At 44.4% G+C, this 18,753-nt stretch overlaps 1 protein-coding gene across 2 annotated transcripts in view; it reads right to left on the bottom strand.

Annotated features, from left to right (window-relative positions):
* dlc1 (DLC1 Rho GTPase activating protein) overlaps positions 1-18,753 on the bottom strand; it is a 76,199-nt gene that overhangs the window by 10,346 nt on the left and 47,100 nt on the right. The window contains exons 1-5 of one of the 2 annotated variants that reach the window (XM_018695724.2): positions 13,857-14,176; positions 7,571-7,642; positions 5,862-5,943; positions 4,653-4,716; positions 588-2,260 (exon numbers count right to left, since the gene is read on the bottom strand). In XM_018695724.2, the coding sequence (XP_018551240.1) occupies positions 588-2,260; positions 4,653-4,716; positions 5,862-5,943; positions 7,571-7,642; positions 13,857-13,869 (1,904 nt within the window). In that variant the 5' untranslated portion in view covers positions 13,870-14,176. Of the gene's footprint in view, positions 1-587; positions 2,261-4,652; positions 4,717-5,861; positions 5,944-7,570; positions 7,643-13,856; positions 14,177-18,753 lie in introns of those variants that run through there. The other variant, XM_018695722.2, reaches the window with a different exon arrangement.

The raw sequence follows: 18,753 nt of genomic DNA, 5'->3' as shown, positions 1-18,753 counted from the left end.
GACTAAGCAGCATTCCAGAGTACGCAGCACCGTTACGTAAGGAGAGGCGTCTCAGCGTGTCCCCCTGTTTATCCTTTGCTAGTCACTTTCTATGGAAAACTCTTATGGGTTGGTACTCACTTTGTCTTTCTATTGTTTTGTTGTCTTTGAGTTTTTTCTGTAATAAGGTATTGTTTAGCAAGAGTTTTGCAGACAAAGACTGAGAGCATGAGCTTGTTTGGAAGCAGCTTTCTGGAAGACTTTCTCTTAAAGGATCAGTTCACCTGAATAACAAAGTTACATAAAGAGGATACATAAATTAAATTTCTGCACAAGAAACAGTTCCTATGAGTTTGGTCTGTGGTCTGCGGCTGTTGATTTTTTGAGGATCATTTTGCAATGCACAATCAAAATTTCACCCATGCCCATTGTATATTAAGGCTGGAGGCAGAAATTGCAGAAAACCTGAACAAATAAACTGGAACTATTGCTGCATACTATGAGATTTAAGTGAGAAAATACAATCTATGTTTGCTATTCTTGCTAAACTGACCCTTTAATAGTTATGCTGTATTAGTAAGAAGGGAGTTTAGATTTTCTTCACTGACCTGCTGGTTCGGGTTAGAGAAGCTCCAACGCCAGAATCTCTTCTCTCTCTCATCCCTTCCTCTCCCTCGCCCAGTGGGTTTCCTGTGCTGTCTTGGTCACTTCCATTCTCCGTCTCTTCCAGCCGGTTCTGCAGAGGAGAGGACGGGCACGGGGAGGCTGAGTCCAGTGCCGAGTCTGAGTCTCCTTCTTCCTCTTCGTCTTCTTCCTCCTCCTCCTCTTCACCGGCCACAGCCTCTGACCAGGCGTTGAAACGCTGCAGGCCGCTGACGTGTTGTAGCACTTCCTCCAGTTTGCGTTCATCCCCCTCTTCCTCCTCTCCTTCCTCCTCTCTCTCAGTGTAGGGGACGTTGTCGTAAAAACTGAGCCGGCTGTCGACAGAACCCGAGGAGGCACGACGCTGGCGTCTACTTTGCCGTCCCCTGAGGATCACAGAGTTTCCATTATCATTTCCGTTGTTATTGCGTGAACTTCCATCACACAGGGCTTTGGGGAAAGTTCCGGGCTTGTGACCCTCTGGTAAGTAGAAGAAGATCATGCCCTCTTCTTCTTCCTCGTCTTCCTCCTCCGCTTGTCTGCTATTGTCTCGAACGCTGCGGTTGTTCCTGCGGTTCTGCTCATCAACTGTCATCCCATTGCTAGCTTGGCAGGGGATGGGTGGGGCAGATTTGGGCTGGGAGGTTGGCTGACGATCTGAAGCTTGCTGGAGAATGCTGAAAGGATCAAAACCCTCCAAATACATTCCTCCTCTCTTACTAGAGCCTGCTGCTGTGCTGTGACTGCGAGCGCGAGTCACTGGGCTCGGTGTGCTGACTGCACTGCCACTGCTGGCTTCTGAGTGGCTGCTCCCAGTACTTCCAGTGCTGCCATTGCTGGTCTGTGTGGAATAGGATACAGAGCGATTACGGTTAAGTGTCATAGTCTGAGTGGGATTGCGGTGGTGATTGAGGTTCTGGTTGAGGTTGATACTAGAGATGTCCACACAGTTGAGCCTCCTCAGCTTGTCATCATCTAGACCCTCTTTGATGACAGGACCACTGATTTCTATCTTCCCTCCGCCCGTGCTTCCCTTTTTCTTCCTCTTGGAGGAGGTGCTGCTGCGCAGCCGTAGACTCTCCATCCTCTTCAGGAAGCTCTTTGCTCGTGAGCGTGTGCTTTTGCCAGTGCCCCCTCCTCTGTCCAGACTCCCTCCTAGTCCTCCTATCCCTGTTTTCACATCAAATGTGAACTGTCCGAGTGTCTCCAGGGGTGACGGGGGCAACCCATCAGACAAAGAGTCTTCATTAGCGCATCCTGACCCACCTGTACCAGAGGAAGAACACATGCTAGCTACAGAGCTGGCACGAGTGGCACCAGCAGGAACAGCCTCATTTACCAGGGCGGCACTGTGGCCCTTCTCTTCTCCTCTTCCTCCACTCCCGCTGCTGTGGATGGAGCCCACTTCAGGCTGTTCACTGAGGTCAGTAAGCACACTCTCTGAACTGTTGCCTTCGCGCAGGGCGAGCTTGCCTTTTTGGGATACTTGGTCCTTGGGAAATGATGGAGGCTGAGTGGCATCTGTGGACAGTGTGGAGAAAACCTCCAGCTCCTCCATACGGGACCAGCGCTTGCTGTCCCTTTGGAAGGTCCAGCGGCCACTGATGGCACAAGGCTCATCCTCATCAGAGTCCTCGCTCTTGAATAGGGGAGAAGGAGGGGATAAGGGAGACAGAGAGAAAGAAGTAGCAAGAAGAGAAGGAAAAAAGAAAGGGAGGGAGGGAGAGGAGAACATTATGCACTGCTACGTTTTCCATTTCTTTTCCAACATTCCTCACCTTGATCCAGGAAACTTTCTGGCGTTATGGAATTTATTTTAGAATTGTTTTAATTGTATAGTATATTATATTAATATATTATCATATTAAATATACTGATATATGATGATATGATAAAGAACCTTTACATAACAGTGTCTACTAAGGAATTATATAATATAAATAAATTATACGTAACAGTGACATTACAGGGCAAAAGTTTTGCATAACATATCTACAACTGGGACCTTGTGTTTAAGCATAAGACTTGATCAGGCAAAGATATCCACGGTCAGCTAGTAAACACGTCTCAGTCACTTCCTTACTGCAGGGACAATACATACAAAAAGACAAAGAGAAAAGTGGCCATTACTGAGTCACATACAGCACACATGCACCTTCCTAAAATGTACACACCTCCCCCAGTTTGGTTAATCTATCTCAGGCCCTGGAGGGAGTTCAGGAAATTCCATTATGACCCCCATAGCTCTCAATGCAGCCGGCCAGACTGGGGTCACCTCTCCCCCCACAGTCTTTAACCCTTAACACTGAGTGTGAGACAGTATCACTGATCCACTGCTACAGTCAATTCTTATTCCTAATCCATGACAGAGATACCCAACCTCTGTCAAACACATACACACACACAAGCTGAGCTGGGAGACTCCAGAGGAGACCTCTTCACAGTGGAGGACCAAAGCCCATAAAACCAAACCACAGGCTACAATTTTACCTCCCCCTTCTCTTCACCTTTCTAAAGTCCTACCTATAATCTGAATTCACCAGAACACAAAAACTTTCTTGTATCTGTCAAAGTAAAAAAAAAAACCCTTTGAAAGCAAATGAAGAGAGGTGGTTAAGAAATAATCAGAGTCTCTTTTATAAAGATGCCAGGAAATTAGCACGTTGAATAATAAATTCCAGTAGAAAAATGATCAAATCCACAAAATCCATGTTCCACTCATTGTGTGCCAGTGTTCCATTTTCACTGCTCACATGGGCTCCACATACAGGCAACATTATTTCTATGTTTTGCAGTGGAAAATGATGTAATTTCAAATAAAAATGAACAAAGAGGGTGATCTATCCCTGCTACATACAAGGCTTTCATTAAAAACAAGGATTTAAAGAGGACAGTGGAGCTTTTTGTGACATTTTTGGAAACCATCGTGGCTCTTTTCTCCAGTTATGCTGGTTGGAATGTGAGATAACGACAGTTGTTGTGCATTGAGAGCACTGACATTTTGTCAACATTCTGGAGATATCTTATCCTCAAACCATCAAACCACCATAGCATTCACGGCAGTGGTGGACACTCTGAACGTCACAAGGAGCCTGCAGAATGAACACTATTTATTATTATAATAAGACAGATAGAAAGAACAAACCAGAAAGAATGAGAGATGGGCAGATGAAGATTTAAGAGAGAGAGAATGTTGAGACATGAGGAGATCAATGCATTCCTAAGCTGTCTAAAGGGGGGGGGGGGGGGTTGCCGTCCTGCAAAGACGGCAAATAACCTCTTTGACTCTACTCTTCTCTGTTGACTCCTGAAATGAAAGGTGACACAGAAAGGGTCATCCTAATGAATACCACCACACACGGAACAAGGATGTTACTATGTAGCGCTTAAGGCCATTAGGGAGTTAAGGTTGATTTGTACCAAAAGGAGCAATTCTTGTCACAAAGTGACAGTGTATGTCTGTCTGGACTTTCTAGTTCACTTGAAACTAACATGGTCTAAAACTGGAATATTCATGAAATTAATTAGAACACATTCTACGAAGCCCGTTTCCTTGAAAGAGACATCAAATGGTGTGATTTTGGACTTTCTCTTAAAAACGCACAATACTGCACACACTCACAGACCCTTATGAAAATAATCACAGACAAGAGGTGTACAGTGGTTCATTTTATGCAAGAGGTCCACAAAAGCAGCATACTGATTCCTTTTATGGTGAGCCAGAAGTATGAGGAGGTATTTGAAAAAGAAGGGGAGCACGCCTTGAGTAGGGGGAGGTCCTGGTGAATGCAACCCCTTCATTTAGACATTAAAGCTATCCTCCTTCCCCCTAGGGTCTGCACAGCCCACTTGATATAGAAATAAACCCAACAGGTGCCTTCTCATTAAACCAGATGAGAGAAAACACTGCTTTGCCCTGTGGCCAAGAGTGAACTGATGGTTGAGGTGAGGAAACGCAATTGTGGTTGAGGAGATGCGCAAAGGGGCTTTTCAGGAAGGAGTGGAGTTCATGTGTATGCATGTGCACTTACTCGTTTTCTTTGTGGTGATATCTCCAGTCTCATTAGAGCGCACTTATTGAGGGTGTTCAGTCTCCTGTAAACACAAAGACATACAAAACTGATTATATTTCAAATGTGCTTTAAAATAATCAAGCTCCCTGAATTTCCCTAAAACTCATCACCAAAGAGGATGTTTAAGGGAAAAAAGGATGAAACAAGATGAAAAACAGGAGGGGAAGAGAAAGGCAGGGGGAGTTTGAGTGCACCCAGGCTGGCTAATGAGCTGCTGAAGGATAATCCCCACATGAGCAGGGAAGAGAATGAGAGGGAGACAGAAAAGGAGAGAGCGAGAAGAATGAAATCTGCTGGAGTGGCGACGAAAACGCAGGGAGGGAGGGAGGGAAGGGGGGAGAGAAAGCTTATCCCCCCAGCCACCTGGAGGAGGGGAGAGAGGGTGGTGGTGGGGTCCACCCTCTGGAGAGCTCTTAGAGCAGATCATGTAACAATGGAGAGACGAAGGGATGGGAACTGAGGGTTAGTTTGGTGTGTGTGTGTGTGTGTGTGTGTGTGTGTGTGTGTGTGTGTGTGGAGGGGGGTGAAAGTCTGCCAACAGAGGAGACACTGAGATGATAGCTTCCAGATGTATTGAGGGACACCTGCTGTGGTTTATTACAGAGAATCGGAATTTGATGATGGAGGTTACTCCATTAAAGAGCCATTAACATCCTCCTCATATGCTAATTAAGAGCACCAACTAGAATGTGAACTCAGTCTACTCCAGTGCTACTTTATTTTTCCTGCCATTCAAACCAACACAAGAGAGATCCAAAACTTCTCACAAAGCTCTGAAAACATTTATTCCCCAGTTGTTGTCAGCAAATGAGGTAGAATGTCCTATGCCCGCAACAACTCTGAATGTAAAGTACATTGCGTGACTGTAGCATCTAGCAGTGAAAGGTAGAAGCGAGATATTGTGCTTGCCAGGACGATACAAAAACTGTAATGACTGAGGTAAACACTATGAGCCACAGACAAAGAACAAAATAAAGGTATGGCCATAGAAAACTGAATGGGGAGAGGAAAAGGTACAGTGTATGGCTCCAGGGTGCTTATCGTTACATTCTTTCATCTCATCTGCAACTTTTCAAAGCATGCGTCCTTTTGAAGTCATGCCCTCAAGAATGGTGCATGAGAAAGAGAAAAGAAGCATGAAAGGCTTGGCATGTCTTGTAATCTCACCTGCAGAGAGCCTCAATCGCATCCCGATCGAGGAAGTCATGGTCTCTGGTGACTGAAGAGATGTCGATGGGGAACTGGGCATCTAAAGAGAGAGAGAGTGGGAGAGAGTCAGATTAGTGCGGGCATCTCCCTGCCGCTGATTGGATCAGTGTGTTCAGATAAAACTAAAGATACAACCCCTAGGCCCCCAAAAACACCCACCCACTCAAACACCCACCAGGACCTTCCGTCCCACCTTCTCCTGCCCCCCTCCGCCCACCCCACCCTATACAGCCTTGATGAAAAGCTAAAAGAGGAAATAGCATCTTAGCCGACCAAACAAACACAGCTGCAGCTTTCAGACCGGGCAGGCAGGGGGGATGTGGAGCACAGAGGGAGAGAACAGGGGATTGATTGAAGAATGACAATAGGTACTCCTGCTCAGAGGTCCCACTTCCTTTTCTGCTTCTCCTTCTTTCTCTCTGGTCCACCTCATTAACAGGATCACTTATTGACTGGGCCACAGCACTGGTGAAGTGTGCCTTACCATACCCCGATTTTTACGCACCTTATGCCGGTACAGGGATTGATGGACGGATGCTAAGACGTTTTCTGGAATGTGTCGACCCAACCCTAAATGGGAATCTTGCATTTAAGCCCTTGGGGGCAATGATGATAAGAAATTGCTACTCAGGGGAGGCCAGCACCTTTAGCCTACTGTACTGAAACAGGCCTATCAGTCTGCTTATCTTTAGTGGGGCAATAGTCTTGACAGCACAGACAATAGAGATTGTCCCACAGAAGACAAGGAAAAATGTGTCATGTGTTGGCACAAATTCCCTCTGGAGTGGAGATGGCTGCAAGAGAGCAACCACTGAGGGTGTAATATCTGCGCAGTGATTGATTGTAGTTTGCACTTTTGTGTTGCTCATGTATGAAAACAGTCTCATCACCTGCACAGAAACACAATGAGCTTTCCGTTCAAATAGGAAACCTTTCACGGTTAAGCGGCAACAAGCAATGACCTGTTGACAATGGCAGCTTAGTTCTGCTGTCATCGTCCTATAGTTACATAAGGACAACTGGTATGCCCATGGTATAGTTGGAGTAGCTATATGGAGGGAAAAGAATGTTTGATGTATTTTGGTGAGTGTGTATTTAAAACTCAAAGGTCGGGTAAAACATTCTTTCTCAACCATTTACCATTGTAGAGGGTACAGAAAATATGCTTTATGTTTGTTTTAACAAGCTAGCAAAGACCTTTGGTCTCAAAAGAGTAACCATATAGGTTACATTATAGTTAATGTTTGTAATATAGTAGTGTGTGCTTAAGTCTGTGTGGCTTCACTTGCCGAAGTAGAGCAAAATACTGGTGCTAAGAAAAAATACACCCCTTGCTCCTCAGGAATGTGTGTGGTGTGTATGCATGCACAGGCGCAAGTGTGCCTGTTGTTGCTTTGTGTACTTGACAGAGGACATAGTGGTTTTCTATATGAGCTAAACACTATCAGCTGTTACATACCAAAGGGGTGTGTGCTCACAATTCTGATTTTTTTAAGGCTGCAAAAGCTGTCACATCATAACCTGGAAAATCAGTCTGATTATGCCATGATTCTCAGTGTAACTGTAGCTTTCCAGCATCGCTAAAAACATTTTTTGTCCTTCCTGTCCTCATTATGGCCAGCTGAGGGAGGAGAGTGGGCTGAGATGTCTTCACAGGGGGTCCTTACCTTCATAAAGCTGGGCATACTGAGGGAACCCTGCTGCCCGGAGCCAGGTACAGGCCTCTTTGGCTTCAATCTCTGCAGACGAGAGAAAGTGGAACAAATGAGACAAATGTTATCCTGTCAAAGTATCAAAGTAAGACAAAACTCTGAGACTGAATCCTCCAACATGCGAGCAGCTTATCAAATGCAAACCCCTTGACCTTATTAGCTATCTCACACTTGGTCACTCTCCTCTCACATGCTCTTAAAGCTAGAGCTCAAAGCATCATTCGTGCAAATTGTGTTAACCCCGTAACTCGCAAAGTGTGTGCCACTTAAGCTGCTTATCCAGGTAAGGCAGTGGTTTTCCTTTTTCACACAGAGATCTCCGATAGAAAATGTTAGTGTTTCCCATATGACAAAAGTGTTTGCCAGAAGATTGAATATACCATTGTGTGAGTAAAGCATTTTACTGTTTTAAAGATACATTTATTTGTTTTCTGGATTCTGTTTTTTTTTGATGATAATATCTCATGATGCCAGTACAGGAAATGTACTTCTTCCAGGGTGTTTTTGATGTATATCAGATTTAAGCTTAATATAATATTTAAGTGTCTTTACTATAGTTGAACATGCTCACAACGCTTCTCTAACACTGCCAACCAGACTCTTCCATAACTCCCCTTAAACACAAGGTGTGACATTTGGGCTTGTTATGCTAAGTACTACGACTGAAGGTTGAGGTCCAGTGTGTGTCAGAGGAGCCATGGGGACGTCTCCCAATTATCTGCGAAAGCCCTTTAGATGACATATGCCAAATGGTTACCCACACCCCAGCCTCCCCAATTGCTCCATCACCCCCACAGCCAGCAGTCTGAAGAGAGGACACACAGAAACATGTCTCCAGGCCTTGAGGAGCTGACTTTACTTTAGGAGAATGACAGCAAGTACAAATCTTGCACAGCCTTGAGAAACACTTGTAAACAAAACCAGTGGAACAAAGGCAGGAAAAGACACTGGCAAACCATGGATGAAAGTGACAACATTTAGACTGCAAACGGTAATCCTGTTACCAATGCCAGAACTATGTGTGAAGTCTGAAGTTCAGGTAGGATTGTTAAAAGTTTACATTTCTACTTCTACAATCAGATATTATGTCCCTCACACTTTTAGTATGGGTGCTATGTGAGGGAGCTAATAGTAACCACCCAGTAAAGTGATGGTGTCAAGCAATTCCATCTCAGGTTCGAGGTTAAATTACACCAAGGAATTGCTTGTATTTTTTTTAGCTGAAGCTGAAGAACAAAAGCATAAAAGTAGAACAGAACTTGACTAAACTGAATGACTAAAAAGTTTACAGTACTGTGGTCCCTATGGAGATAATACAGAGACAAACAAGTTATAAATAAATAAGACTTGATACTGACTTTATATCGACAAAAGAAAGGTATGTGTAAAATACTGTCAGACAGACTGCTGCAAAGGGTCTGGGCTCAACAATATATGAGCATTTACATACCAACAACAAGCCTAGACGGCAGACAAACCCACTAACAACAAGGTGTGACACGACCAAGACAGGGTCTCCTCTCTGCCACTGCAGGGGCCAGCCACTGCTGAAGCAACCACTGTGACACCAGCATGCACCCAAGTGTCAAATAACACATTAAGAACTATGTTTCAACACTATTTTTGCTTGACAATTGAGCTCTATTTTTCCTTGTGGATGTGAACTAATGTGTTACAGACACTGTGTGTTTGAGTGTGTGTTGAGCCAGTATTTTTGGAGCAGAGCGAATCCCAGAGGAACTTAGGAACCAAGGGGTTATTAAACCAACATTCTTGAAAGCAAGCGCTACGCGATTCTTGTATTTGCTTGTGTATCTATGCGTGTGTGTGTGATTGTGTGCACAAGCACGCCCGCATGTGTTTGCAAAGACCAACCTCATGTTTAAAGACAAACCACTCAAAAGACAGTAAAGCTATTGAAATGCAAATTAGACATACAAACACATGGTTAGCTTTCCACCCCCAAAGCCCCCAAAAGGGGCTAGGGGATCCAATAAGTGCCTCTGGAGGGAAGCTATCCAGTGACACACCCCATTGGGCTACAATGTGTGTCAAATCTACTTCACAGTGGCATAATGTGGACAGTGTGCAGAGGAAATAAAATAATGACAACAGCATTCACCACGCAGGTGGATCAAACTGAATAATATTTGTCACTGCACCACATTGTGTCTCCATTCATCCACAGAGTGAAGCTAGAAAATGTTTCTATCTTTTGTTTGGTGCAGGAAGTGGTCGGGGGCATGGGGCATCTGGCACAAACAACCTAACAACAGTAGCACAACATGTATGCATCTGGAATTTCAAAAATAAATAGGATGAACAAAGCCATGAAAGGGGTTTACAAGAATATCCCAAGCACTCTGGTTATAAAAATGACACCCCATAACACTCTGTCCAATCCTTTACGTTTTTGTTTGCTTTGATAACTTGAGATTTGTCTTTTTTTTGTCTTCCCCACTGTCCACCCTAATTCCTTAGCCCTCGCCAGGGAACTACCTCACTTCCTCTTCCTGCTTCCCTCACAGGAAGAGAGCCGAGCCACGCTGCAGTGGCCGCCGACCACCCGGCTGTAAGGCCCTGCCTTCGTTTGTTCCTGGCCAGATAATAGACGGGGAGGCAGCCAAGACAAACACGGGCTCCGGTGATTGTGTGTACTTACCAAATGTCCTCAAAGCCACACTGGACAGCGTTTTACAGCAAACGCTTAACACTTGGCCTTTCTTTTTATTCTTGAGGTACCCACAAGTAGAAAAGTGAAGTTCACCGCCTTGATAATGACAGTGATGTTTTGTATACGTATGTCAAGTTGGCTGTCGTACCACAGCTTACAAATGTGAAAGGAGTCAGGCAAGCACCAAGGCCAACTACAGTACAGAAAATATGGCGTGTCCTGGCAAACTAATTACAGTTGACCACACATTTCCTTATGTGCAGTGTAATTTCTGGAACAGCACATTCTGGACACATTCCTCTTCATGTTTAGCTTTGTAGTAACAACTTTTTAAAGAGAGAGTCAACGTGCAGATGAATATAGTTAGTCTAAAATACACTCACAGTCCAAAACCTTGTCAACCTTTTGTCATTTTGACCCAGGTGACTTCAGGCTATGAGCTATAGCCACAACATAAGCTGACAGCAGCATGTAGTTTCTTCACTACAAAAGGTAACCTTCTGCCAGAACATAACCAAACCTTTCTTCCTGTTTGTTCATCTCATTACAATGTTTGTCTGGTTGGCTAGGAGACATTCAGATAGACAAACGAGCAGCTGGGTAGATTCATAAATGACTGTGAGTTCAGACCAGACCAGAACTTCTGGTCCTGCTGAGGGAGCCACACAGGATGTCTGAAATATGTCCGTCAGGCGGGACAGAGAGGCAGATGGATATGTGACTAAACATGAATTGACCGCTACATTTTAAAAAATATATTTTAACGCATTTCAAATGTAGTACAAACACAGCAAGAGACACACTCCTGGGAAAGAAAGATGAGCGTGATTACCGGCAGATAACATGACTAATAAGAGTCAAGCCGATGCTAATAGAGATTTGGATCACGAGTGGCTTTTCTCCTGGAATTTGGCCAAAGCTGGACTGGTGAGCAGCCAGTCAGGGTAAGGCTTCAACCACTGCCTGGTAGTTTTGACTTCTAAAATTATCCATCATGGTCCTTTCTTTGCTTTCCTTTCCCCAGCTCTCGCCCTCATCTCCTCTGCTCTTTCTGCTTATTTCAACTCAGCTCGCCCCTTCTCTTCTCTCCTTTCCTGTGGCAGGAAATTCTCACAATTGCCGGCCAAAGTTTCCCTCCATCGCAGGAGGCAGCGGGGTCTGGCTTGGCTGAGGCTGAATGCTCAGCTCCAGTGGGAGTTTGTCAGCAGCTAGCAAACAAAGGATGCTGCTCCCCACCTCAAAGGCGCTGCTACATACATGGCAAACTGGAGGTCAAGAGCCTGAATACAGTTATCACAAGGGCTAGGTCTTTGAAGTAGCCAGATTGAGAAGAATGCTTGACTAACAACTGTTGTGAATTGAGGTGGCTTATCTGGATTTACCCGATCACTGCCGGGTCTCGGAGTGCCGACTCTAAGACAGCCCAAAAGGCAGGCACAGGGTCTCTTATCAACTCCAGGTCTGAGTGGCTCATTCTGAAGGAGCTGCAAAGTGGGTCTAGACAGGTGATGTGATAAACCTACCCAGACTCTGTGGCTCAATTGTAATCTACAACAAGCAAAGCCAGGAGCCTGGATGCTGCCAGTGTTTGTCCTTCACCTCAACGGTGACAAGGACAAACTGCCTGCGTGTCCGTGAACTTGAAGAACATGTTACGGATTGATTCATGATCTAAAACTTTGTGAAACTATTTCATGAATGATCACAATGTTCTTAACAGCCCGTGTCTGTATGTAAGCATCGAGAACAACTGGAGATAACAGCTATTTTAACGTGACCAATGTAAAATCACTCCGGTACTCTAATGGAATGCAGAGATGGACGATAACAGATTTTTTTCCTTATGGGTATCATGTTTTGTGATTTCATGGCTGAGACAGCTGGCCGTTCACTGAGAAGGCCTGGCTGTTAGCTAACTGAGACAGTGCCAGGAATATCACCATCTGGCTGGCCTCAAGCTATGCCCCGTTGACATAGACACACACACACACACACTAAAGAGTAATGAGGTTACTACCATGGCTCATTCCAGTTATCTACCACCAGCCGGCGCAGGCACGCACACATGCACGGACACATATGCATGCAAACACACAGCTGGCCCAGATGGATCATTGCAGAGCTAACCCCAAAGGCCTCAGTGGCACCCCGATGACATATTTATCCTCACACAGAGGGCCCAAGCCCCGGATCAGGTGACCAGGCATATTCAAAGCCTCAGATGAGCTATTCGCAGCCAGACAGCATCCTACCTGCAGGGACCCATTCATAAACAGATCCCAGGACAGCCCAGTACCTTGAACACAGGGATGGTAAGAGAAAAAAGGAACATGTGTCTGTCCTCACAGAAACATGAAGAAACAGCGTGCCAGCTGGATGTAAATCTTTCAGATGAGGCCTCAGCTCATTTCCTGTTTCACAGAGTGCATGTTTTGTTCATTTGCTCCTCTCCCAGCTCTACCAGCTACTACAATAAACCAACTACACATATCCCTGATGGACAGAATTAAAGAAAGATGTCTAATTAAGCCAAAGACTATGTAGGACTATGGCATCAGTGTCATATTTGTCAATGTCAATTAATAGTTACTGTAAGAAATGTAGATTCACTTTACGTCATGATGGCTGGATATGTGAGTGTCTCTGAGCACGTTCTCAATGGTTATATGGCTTAACTGAGCCTCGCTGTGCTCATATCTGTTTCAGACCTGAGGCAGCTGATAAGGGACCGTGTGTTGGAACAAACAGTTAAAACAGTTACGACAAAGGGCCAGAGCGCACAAATCAAGTTAAGCCTCCCAGTGCAGGACAGAAAACAGGATTTTATACAGCCACAACACACATCCCCTCAAATTCCCCCGTTTGCAAAAGGTCGGCAGTCAGGCAAAAGGCACAGACAGTTAAACAAACTGGAGGCGCTGAAATGACAGAAGTGCCACAGACTGATACAATACCTTCTCATAATCTTAAAAGACACTAAATACGACTTAGACGGGACATATTCCAGTTCGCGACCCTGTTTCCACACACGGATCAAAGTTTAATCTAATCCTATGCAACCCGTAGAGGAGTGGGAGCTGGTCTGTCAGAGGACTGCCTGGGCTCCGTGCGTAAAAAGGGGGATACTTTAGACCAAGATTTTTCTTCAAATCAGCAAAGGGTTCTTAATAGGGTCGTGGGCAACTTGAGAAAAGTCACAAAATATCCAGACGGGATATTCAGTGAGTTAAGGAGCAGGAGTGAGGACGTTTGGAGACGTGGAAATACGCGCAAAGCGTGGGCATTTCTTATCTGACAGCCCGCAGCGTTGCGCCTTAAAGACGACTTAAAGAGTGTTTCACTCAAGGTAAAAATTCAAGCAAACCATGAGACTCTTAAACACCGAAAGTAACTTAAAATAAACACACTGTTAGACTACTAAGTACGCCTCCAAGTAAGTTATGTTTTCCTGGACAGCAAACCGCTTGAATGTATGGACACAATTTTACTTTAAGTAAAAAAAAAAAAAATCATCAAAAGTAATTCACTTTCAAACCGCTTAAGGTAATGATTATGTAAAGGACTTACGTGTTAATATCATTTTTCAACGTCTCGGTCGCGACCAGCCTCAGCATAAAAATCCAAGCTCCCGGCTGCGCCTCGGCAGGCTCCGACTGTCCAGTCAGGTCTACTCCACTGTTAGGACGAAGCCCGCATGATAAATCCAGAGCAAAGAAAAACTCAAACTATACAGTCGGCTGCAAATGTCCTGTGACCGGTGCGCGAGACAGTAAATCCATGGTTCGAATTTGATTTGAGATTAATAGAACTCCGCGATCTGAAACTCCTTCCAACGCTGCGACTCCCTGAATGAAGCGGTCCTCAGCAGGAATGTGAATGGAGAGCAGTGTGATTCAAGCTTTAGGAATGGGCAGCTCTGCCGTGGCTCCACCCCCCGCCCCCCTCCACCCCGCTCCGCCGCTCGCCACCTGATAAGGAGCTGGAGGCGCACAGATCCCCTCAGGACAACCTCAGCAGGTCATTATGTGTAGGTGAAAAACTTTGTAACGATTATAAGATACCTCATAATAATGTGCGTCAAAACGCGCTGATCGTGACTTAAACTGCGGTTTTAATTTGTGCTCTGCACCCTGGTGACTTCTGTTGATGTCTCTCTTCTGTTTCCCCCTTTTTGCCAATTCAATTCAACGATTCCACTTGTCCTTTTAATATGTTTGACGAATACCATCCATACAAAATCGAAAGTGACCTGGCTCCATAGGATTCCCCTTTATTCATTCCAGCTCCTCCTGTCTCGTCTGAGCCTCAACCACCTCCCCTAACAGTCCATTGACTCGGAGGTCGGTACCCACTTTGCATATCATTAGAAAATAGTGGAGACAACTGAGAGACGCTCTTTTGTGCCGCGAGATTAGTCTGAAAAGCGCAAGTGGCACAGTGAAAAGAGAACTGTTGCAGGTATGGTAATGCCTTTGCCCCTGCCCCTGACGCACGTACACCGCGTTCAGGTTGACTCTGTAACAACAACACAGTTAAAGTCCTACAGGCAATGCAGGTTTTAGGAAGTCACGATGATGGAAACACTTTGTTAGCACCAGCACCACAATGACGGTCCGTGTAAATATTTTAAATATTTTAGTTTGAATTCGCTGATACCCTGAGGGCTCACAAGACTAGTTTATATAAAATGTTCAATTCTATTTTTAAAAGTCTGCATTTTAAATTTTAGACTAGAGGCAGTGATCTCGTTTAGATAAAGATAATTGAAGCACTATTGATATTTTTCAGCTTTAATGGATTTATCTGGCCCATCTAGTTTTCCCCTCTTCTCCTCCATCCAACGGGACTTTTCAGCCACACTTTTCCAAGAACTCCTCCAAAACGTCATCATTTGGCATCAGCCAGCTCTGTGTTATTACCATGACAACGCACAAGTGCTGAGGTGGTGCAAAAAAAAGGGAAAAGTCAGAGGAGTCACCATGAGGCAGGGAAATACATGTAATCCATGGACTGCCTGACTGGGGAAAGGATGATGCAGAAAATCCTGGCTAACTGTGCAGCGTGCTGTTGGCTGCCATACCGGTCCCAGCTGACAGAGGAGTCACAAGTGATTCACCCAAGATCCCGCCAGCTATTAAAGTCAGCAAAGTCACGAGTCGTTATGGCACAGACAGGAGGGGCTTGGAGTCATTTGAAAACATGTGGTTTACTTTGTTTTATCACTCTGATTTATCACTGCATCACATAGCACTACAAAACCCAAATCTCAAGTAAGTCTATTTGGATTTCTGTTATTGTATGTAAACTTGATTCAAAAGAGGTTAACAGAGAATTTAACTTCTCTGGCATCTGACCAAGCATAGGTAATGCCACTATGCAGGATAATACACTGTACATGGCTCTGTCTGTGTATGTTGTTTTGGCAAATAAATGCAGTGATGTATGTATTTGGTCATACATAGACTATAGACCACAAAAAAAAAAAAAAAAAAAAAAATGAAATATGTCTTATTAACAATGTTTTAGAGTCATTTCTGCATTTTGTTTGTTTAATATTTTAAGAAAAATTTGTTTCATTTAGCAATTTCTATTATTTTTACACAGGCAGCATTGAAGTTTGTAGGAACGCAAACCAACACAAGCAGCCTTACAAGACCTGCAGTCTTAGCAAACTTAAAGTTTCTTGATTTAGATCAGGGACACATTCTGGCTTGTACTCAAAACGTTTTAAGGTTTCACTACCAATAAGTACATTCAGTTAAAGCACTCTGTAAGCATTACGTCAACAGATCAGTACTAACATCTGTGCATAAATATCAAATAATACCTAAACAGAAAACATGTGACCTTATGAGCTCATAAAATTGGGGAAAACCTTGTGTGTAACCTGAAGGGAGGGAGAAAGATAATGAGGGACTATTAGTGTGTGTGTGTGTGTGTGTGTGTGGATAGAGAGAGAGAGGGAGAGAGAGAAAGCAAAGAGAGGAAGGAGAGATGAAGAGAGATTATTACCAAACAAGGCCAAATCCCTGAGCTACAAAACCCGACCACCCAGAGGCTGCACCCAAAACCCCAACCCAAAGCTACCCTTGGCTGAGATGGGTCAACAACCCCACGCAGGGATGAGGGGGTTCATGGTCTCAAGTTGTTTTGTGGTGATAAGTACGCAATAATACCAGCGGTTGTTGATGAATGTGTGTGGTAAAGTGCGAGAGATCAGACAAGCAGACTGCTGCTGCTGCCAGTTGCTCAGGGGCAAATGAGTGTGTCTCTTTAGAGTGTCTACAATTTTCATTCATCAAAGCTCGTCAGAGTCAGGCGCTTGTTTGGCTTATGATATAGATACAGATCAAATACACACGAGTATAATAAGGGCTTTAGGACAAAAGAAAGGAAATGAGGAGATGCCTCAGTGTTACAACAGACAGACACAAGGGATTAGAGCTGGTATTAAATAAAACTTCTCCTTGGAAAAGAAAAAAAAAACAACTTTTACCTTTAAGGCAGGGACGTTTTAGTGGATTATCTCATGATTCATAGTAAATTTGACTCAAGTCTCTAGCTGCTTGAAATGATCACTTCAATTTTGAAACAAAAGAAAAAAGCCCAGGTGTAAAAACAAAACAAACCACAGGCATTTTATTTGAATAAAACTGGCCTCGTATGCCCCATCAACTTGTTGCTGCCGGGTTGTTGGGTGAAGCTACTGTTGTAGGTTGTAAACTTTACAGTGTCACCTCTGACCCTGATACGCAGAAGGAGGGGCTGGATGAGGAAGATAGAGAAAGTGAGAGAGAGGAGTAATAAAAGAAAACACTTGAGAAAGACAGAGATAAAGTGAAATAAAGAGAAGAGAGTGAAAACAGAAGAAATACAGAAGAACAGCAACAGAAAAGTGAGAAAGGACGAGATGCAGAACAAAGATGAAAGACCCCCCACCCCTCCTCTGGGCTCACCTCGGGGTTTACGCTCCCCTCTTCTACCATTCCTAACCCCAAACAGTGGGGCCAGGTGAGGGTCAGCGGATGGACGTGTCAGTCCAACACACACACACACACACACACACAAGCACCCAAGGCCGTGTCAACAAAGACTCACAAAAGAGATAACCAGATTATGGGTCTGCAGAGGTCATAGTGGCCAACCTGAAATAAAGATGAACATGTTAGGTGTGCATGTAAATGTCTGTAAGTGTCTATACTCTGTATATACTGATTTCTTTTATGGTTGATAGTTTCTGATAAAAAGGGCCATGAAGATGCTTTACGCCACTGAGAGGTAATCAAAAACAGGGAGTAGAAGAGGATTTATGAATTTATTACAATGCTTCTTTGTCAGTTTACTGTGTGTGTGTGTGTGTGTGTGTGTGTGTGTGTGTGTATGTGTGGGTGAGGTATAGCAACTGTCATTTTGGATCTCTACAACTGCAACTGTCCTTGAAGCCTGAATCTAAATCCTGCCTCCAATGATAAGTGTGTGCCTCCCACTGATGAAGTCTGAGATAATGACTTTAACTGCTGTCTGTGTGTGTGTGTGTGTGTGTGTGTGTGTGTGTGTGTGTGAGGGAGAGAGAGAGAGAGAGACAGAGAGAGAGGTGGGTGACACAGAGGAGTGGGAGGGGGGTTAATCTTTTCATAACAGGAATCTCCAGAAATAGCTCATCCATGGTCTCGGGGATCAACCCAATAAGACACTGATTAGCAAAAGAGAATGAAAGAGAGAAGGAGAGGGGGAGAGAGAGAGAGAGAGAGAGAGAGAGCATGTTCCTCCACACATACAATGGTGAGGAGGAAGTGCAGGGAGACAGAGGCTTGGACCAGCACACACACAAACACACACACAAACAAAGGAAGTGTGAAGCAGACAGTGGGCCAAATGCTTCGCCGACACCCTCTCCGGGCTTTGATGGACTGGCCACGATCACAATAGAGGCAGGAGGCTGACACACACACACACTTAAACTAACAATGGATCGGTGTTGTACTAGTATATATTTTTCATCCAGATGGTGCGGTTCTTTATGTTGGATGGTCCACTCATCACTGAAGTCGTACTTGTCCACCACAGCAGTAACGGTCTATTTAGACTGTGGCACAAGTACAAAAAAAAAACAAAAAAAAAAAAACCACTAAAGCAGGAAAAATGAACTATTGAAGGAGGGTTGCTGAAGATTTGCATTGTGCTGGGATAATGGGCTTTTAAGTGAGACAGGCTTGAGTGTGGTTTTGTCTGCACGTCCACTTACATGCGTACACACGCACACATTATTTTAGGGAGACTTCAAAAAAAGTCTGCACAGCATGTCACGTTTTTAATGAACGTGACTAAACTAAATGAAAGAACAAGCACAAACTTTCACATTCAATAAAGCTAAGCCAGGCGCTAGGTTTAAAGGCGTCTGGATAATGGCTTCCTCTTCAAAACAAGATTGAGTGGAAAGAATCTTCGCACCATATCATTTACA

This window comes from Lates calcarifer, linkage group LG5 (genome assembly GCF_001640805.2).
Source record: "Lates calcarifer isolate ASB-BC8 linkage group LG5, TLL_Latcal_v3, whole genome shotgun sequence".
Taxonomy (NCBI): Eukaryota; Metazoa; Chordata; class Actinopteri; family Centropomidae; genus Lates; species Lates calcarifer.
Note: the sequence above shows the minus strand (reverse complement) of the source record. Positions and strands in the feature narration are given on the sequence as shown.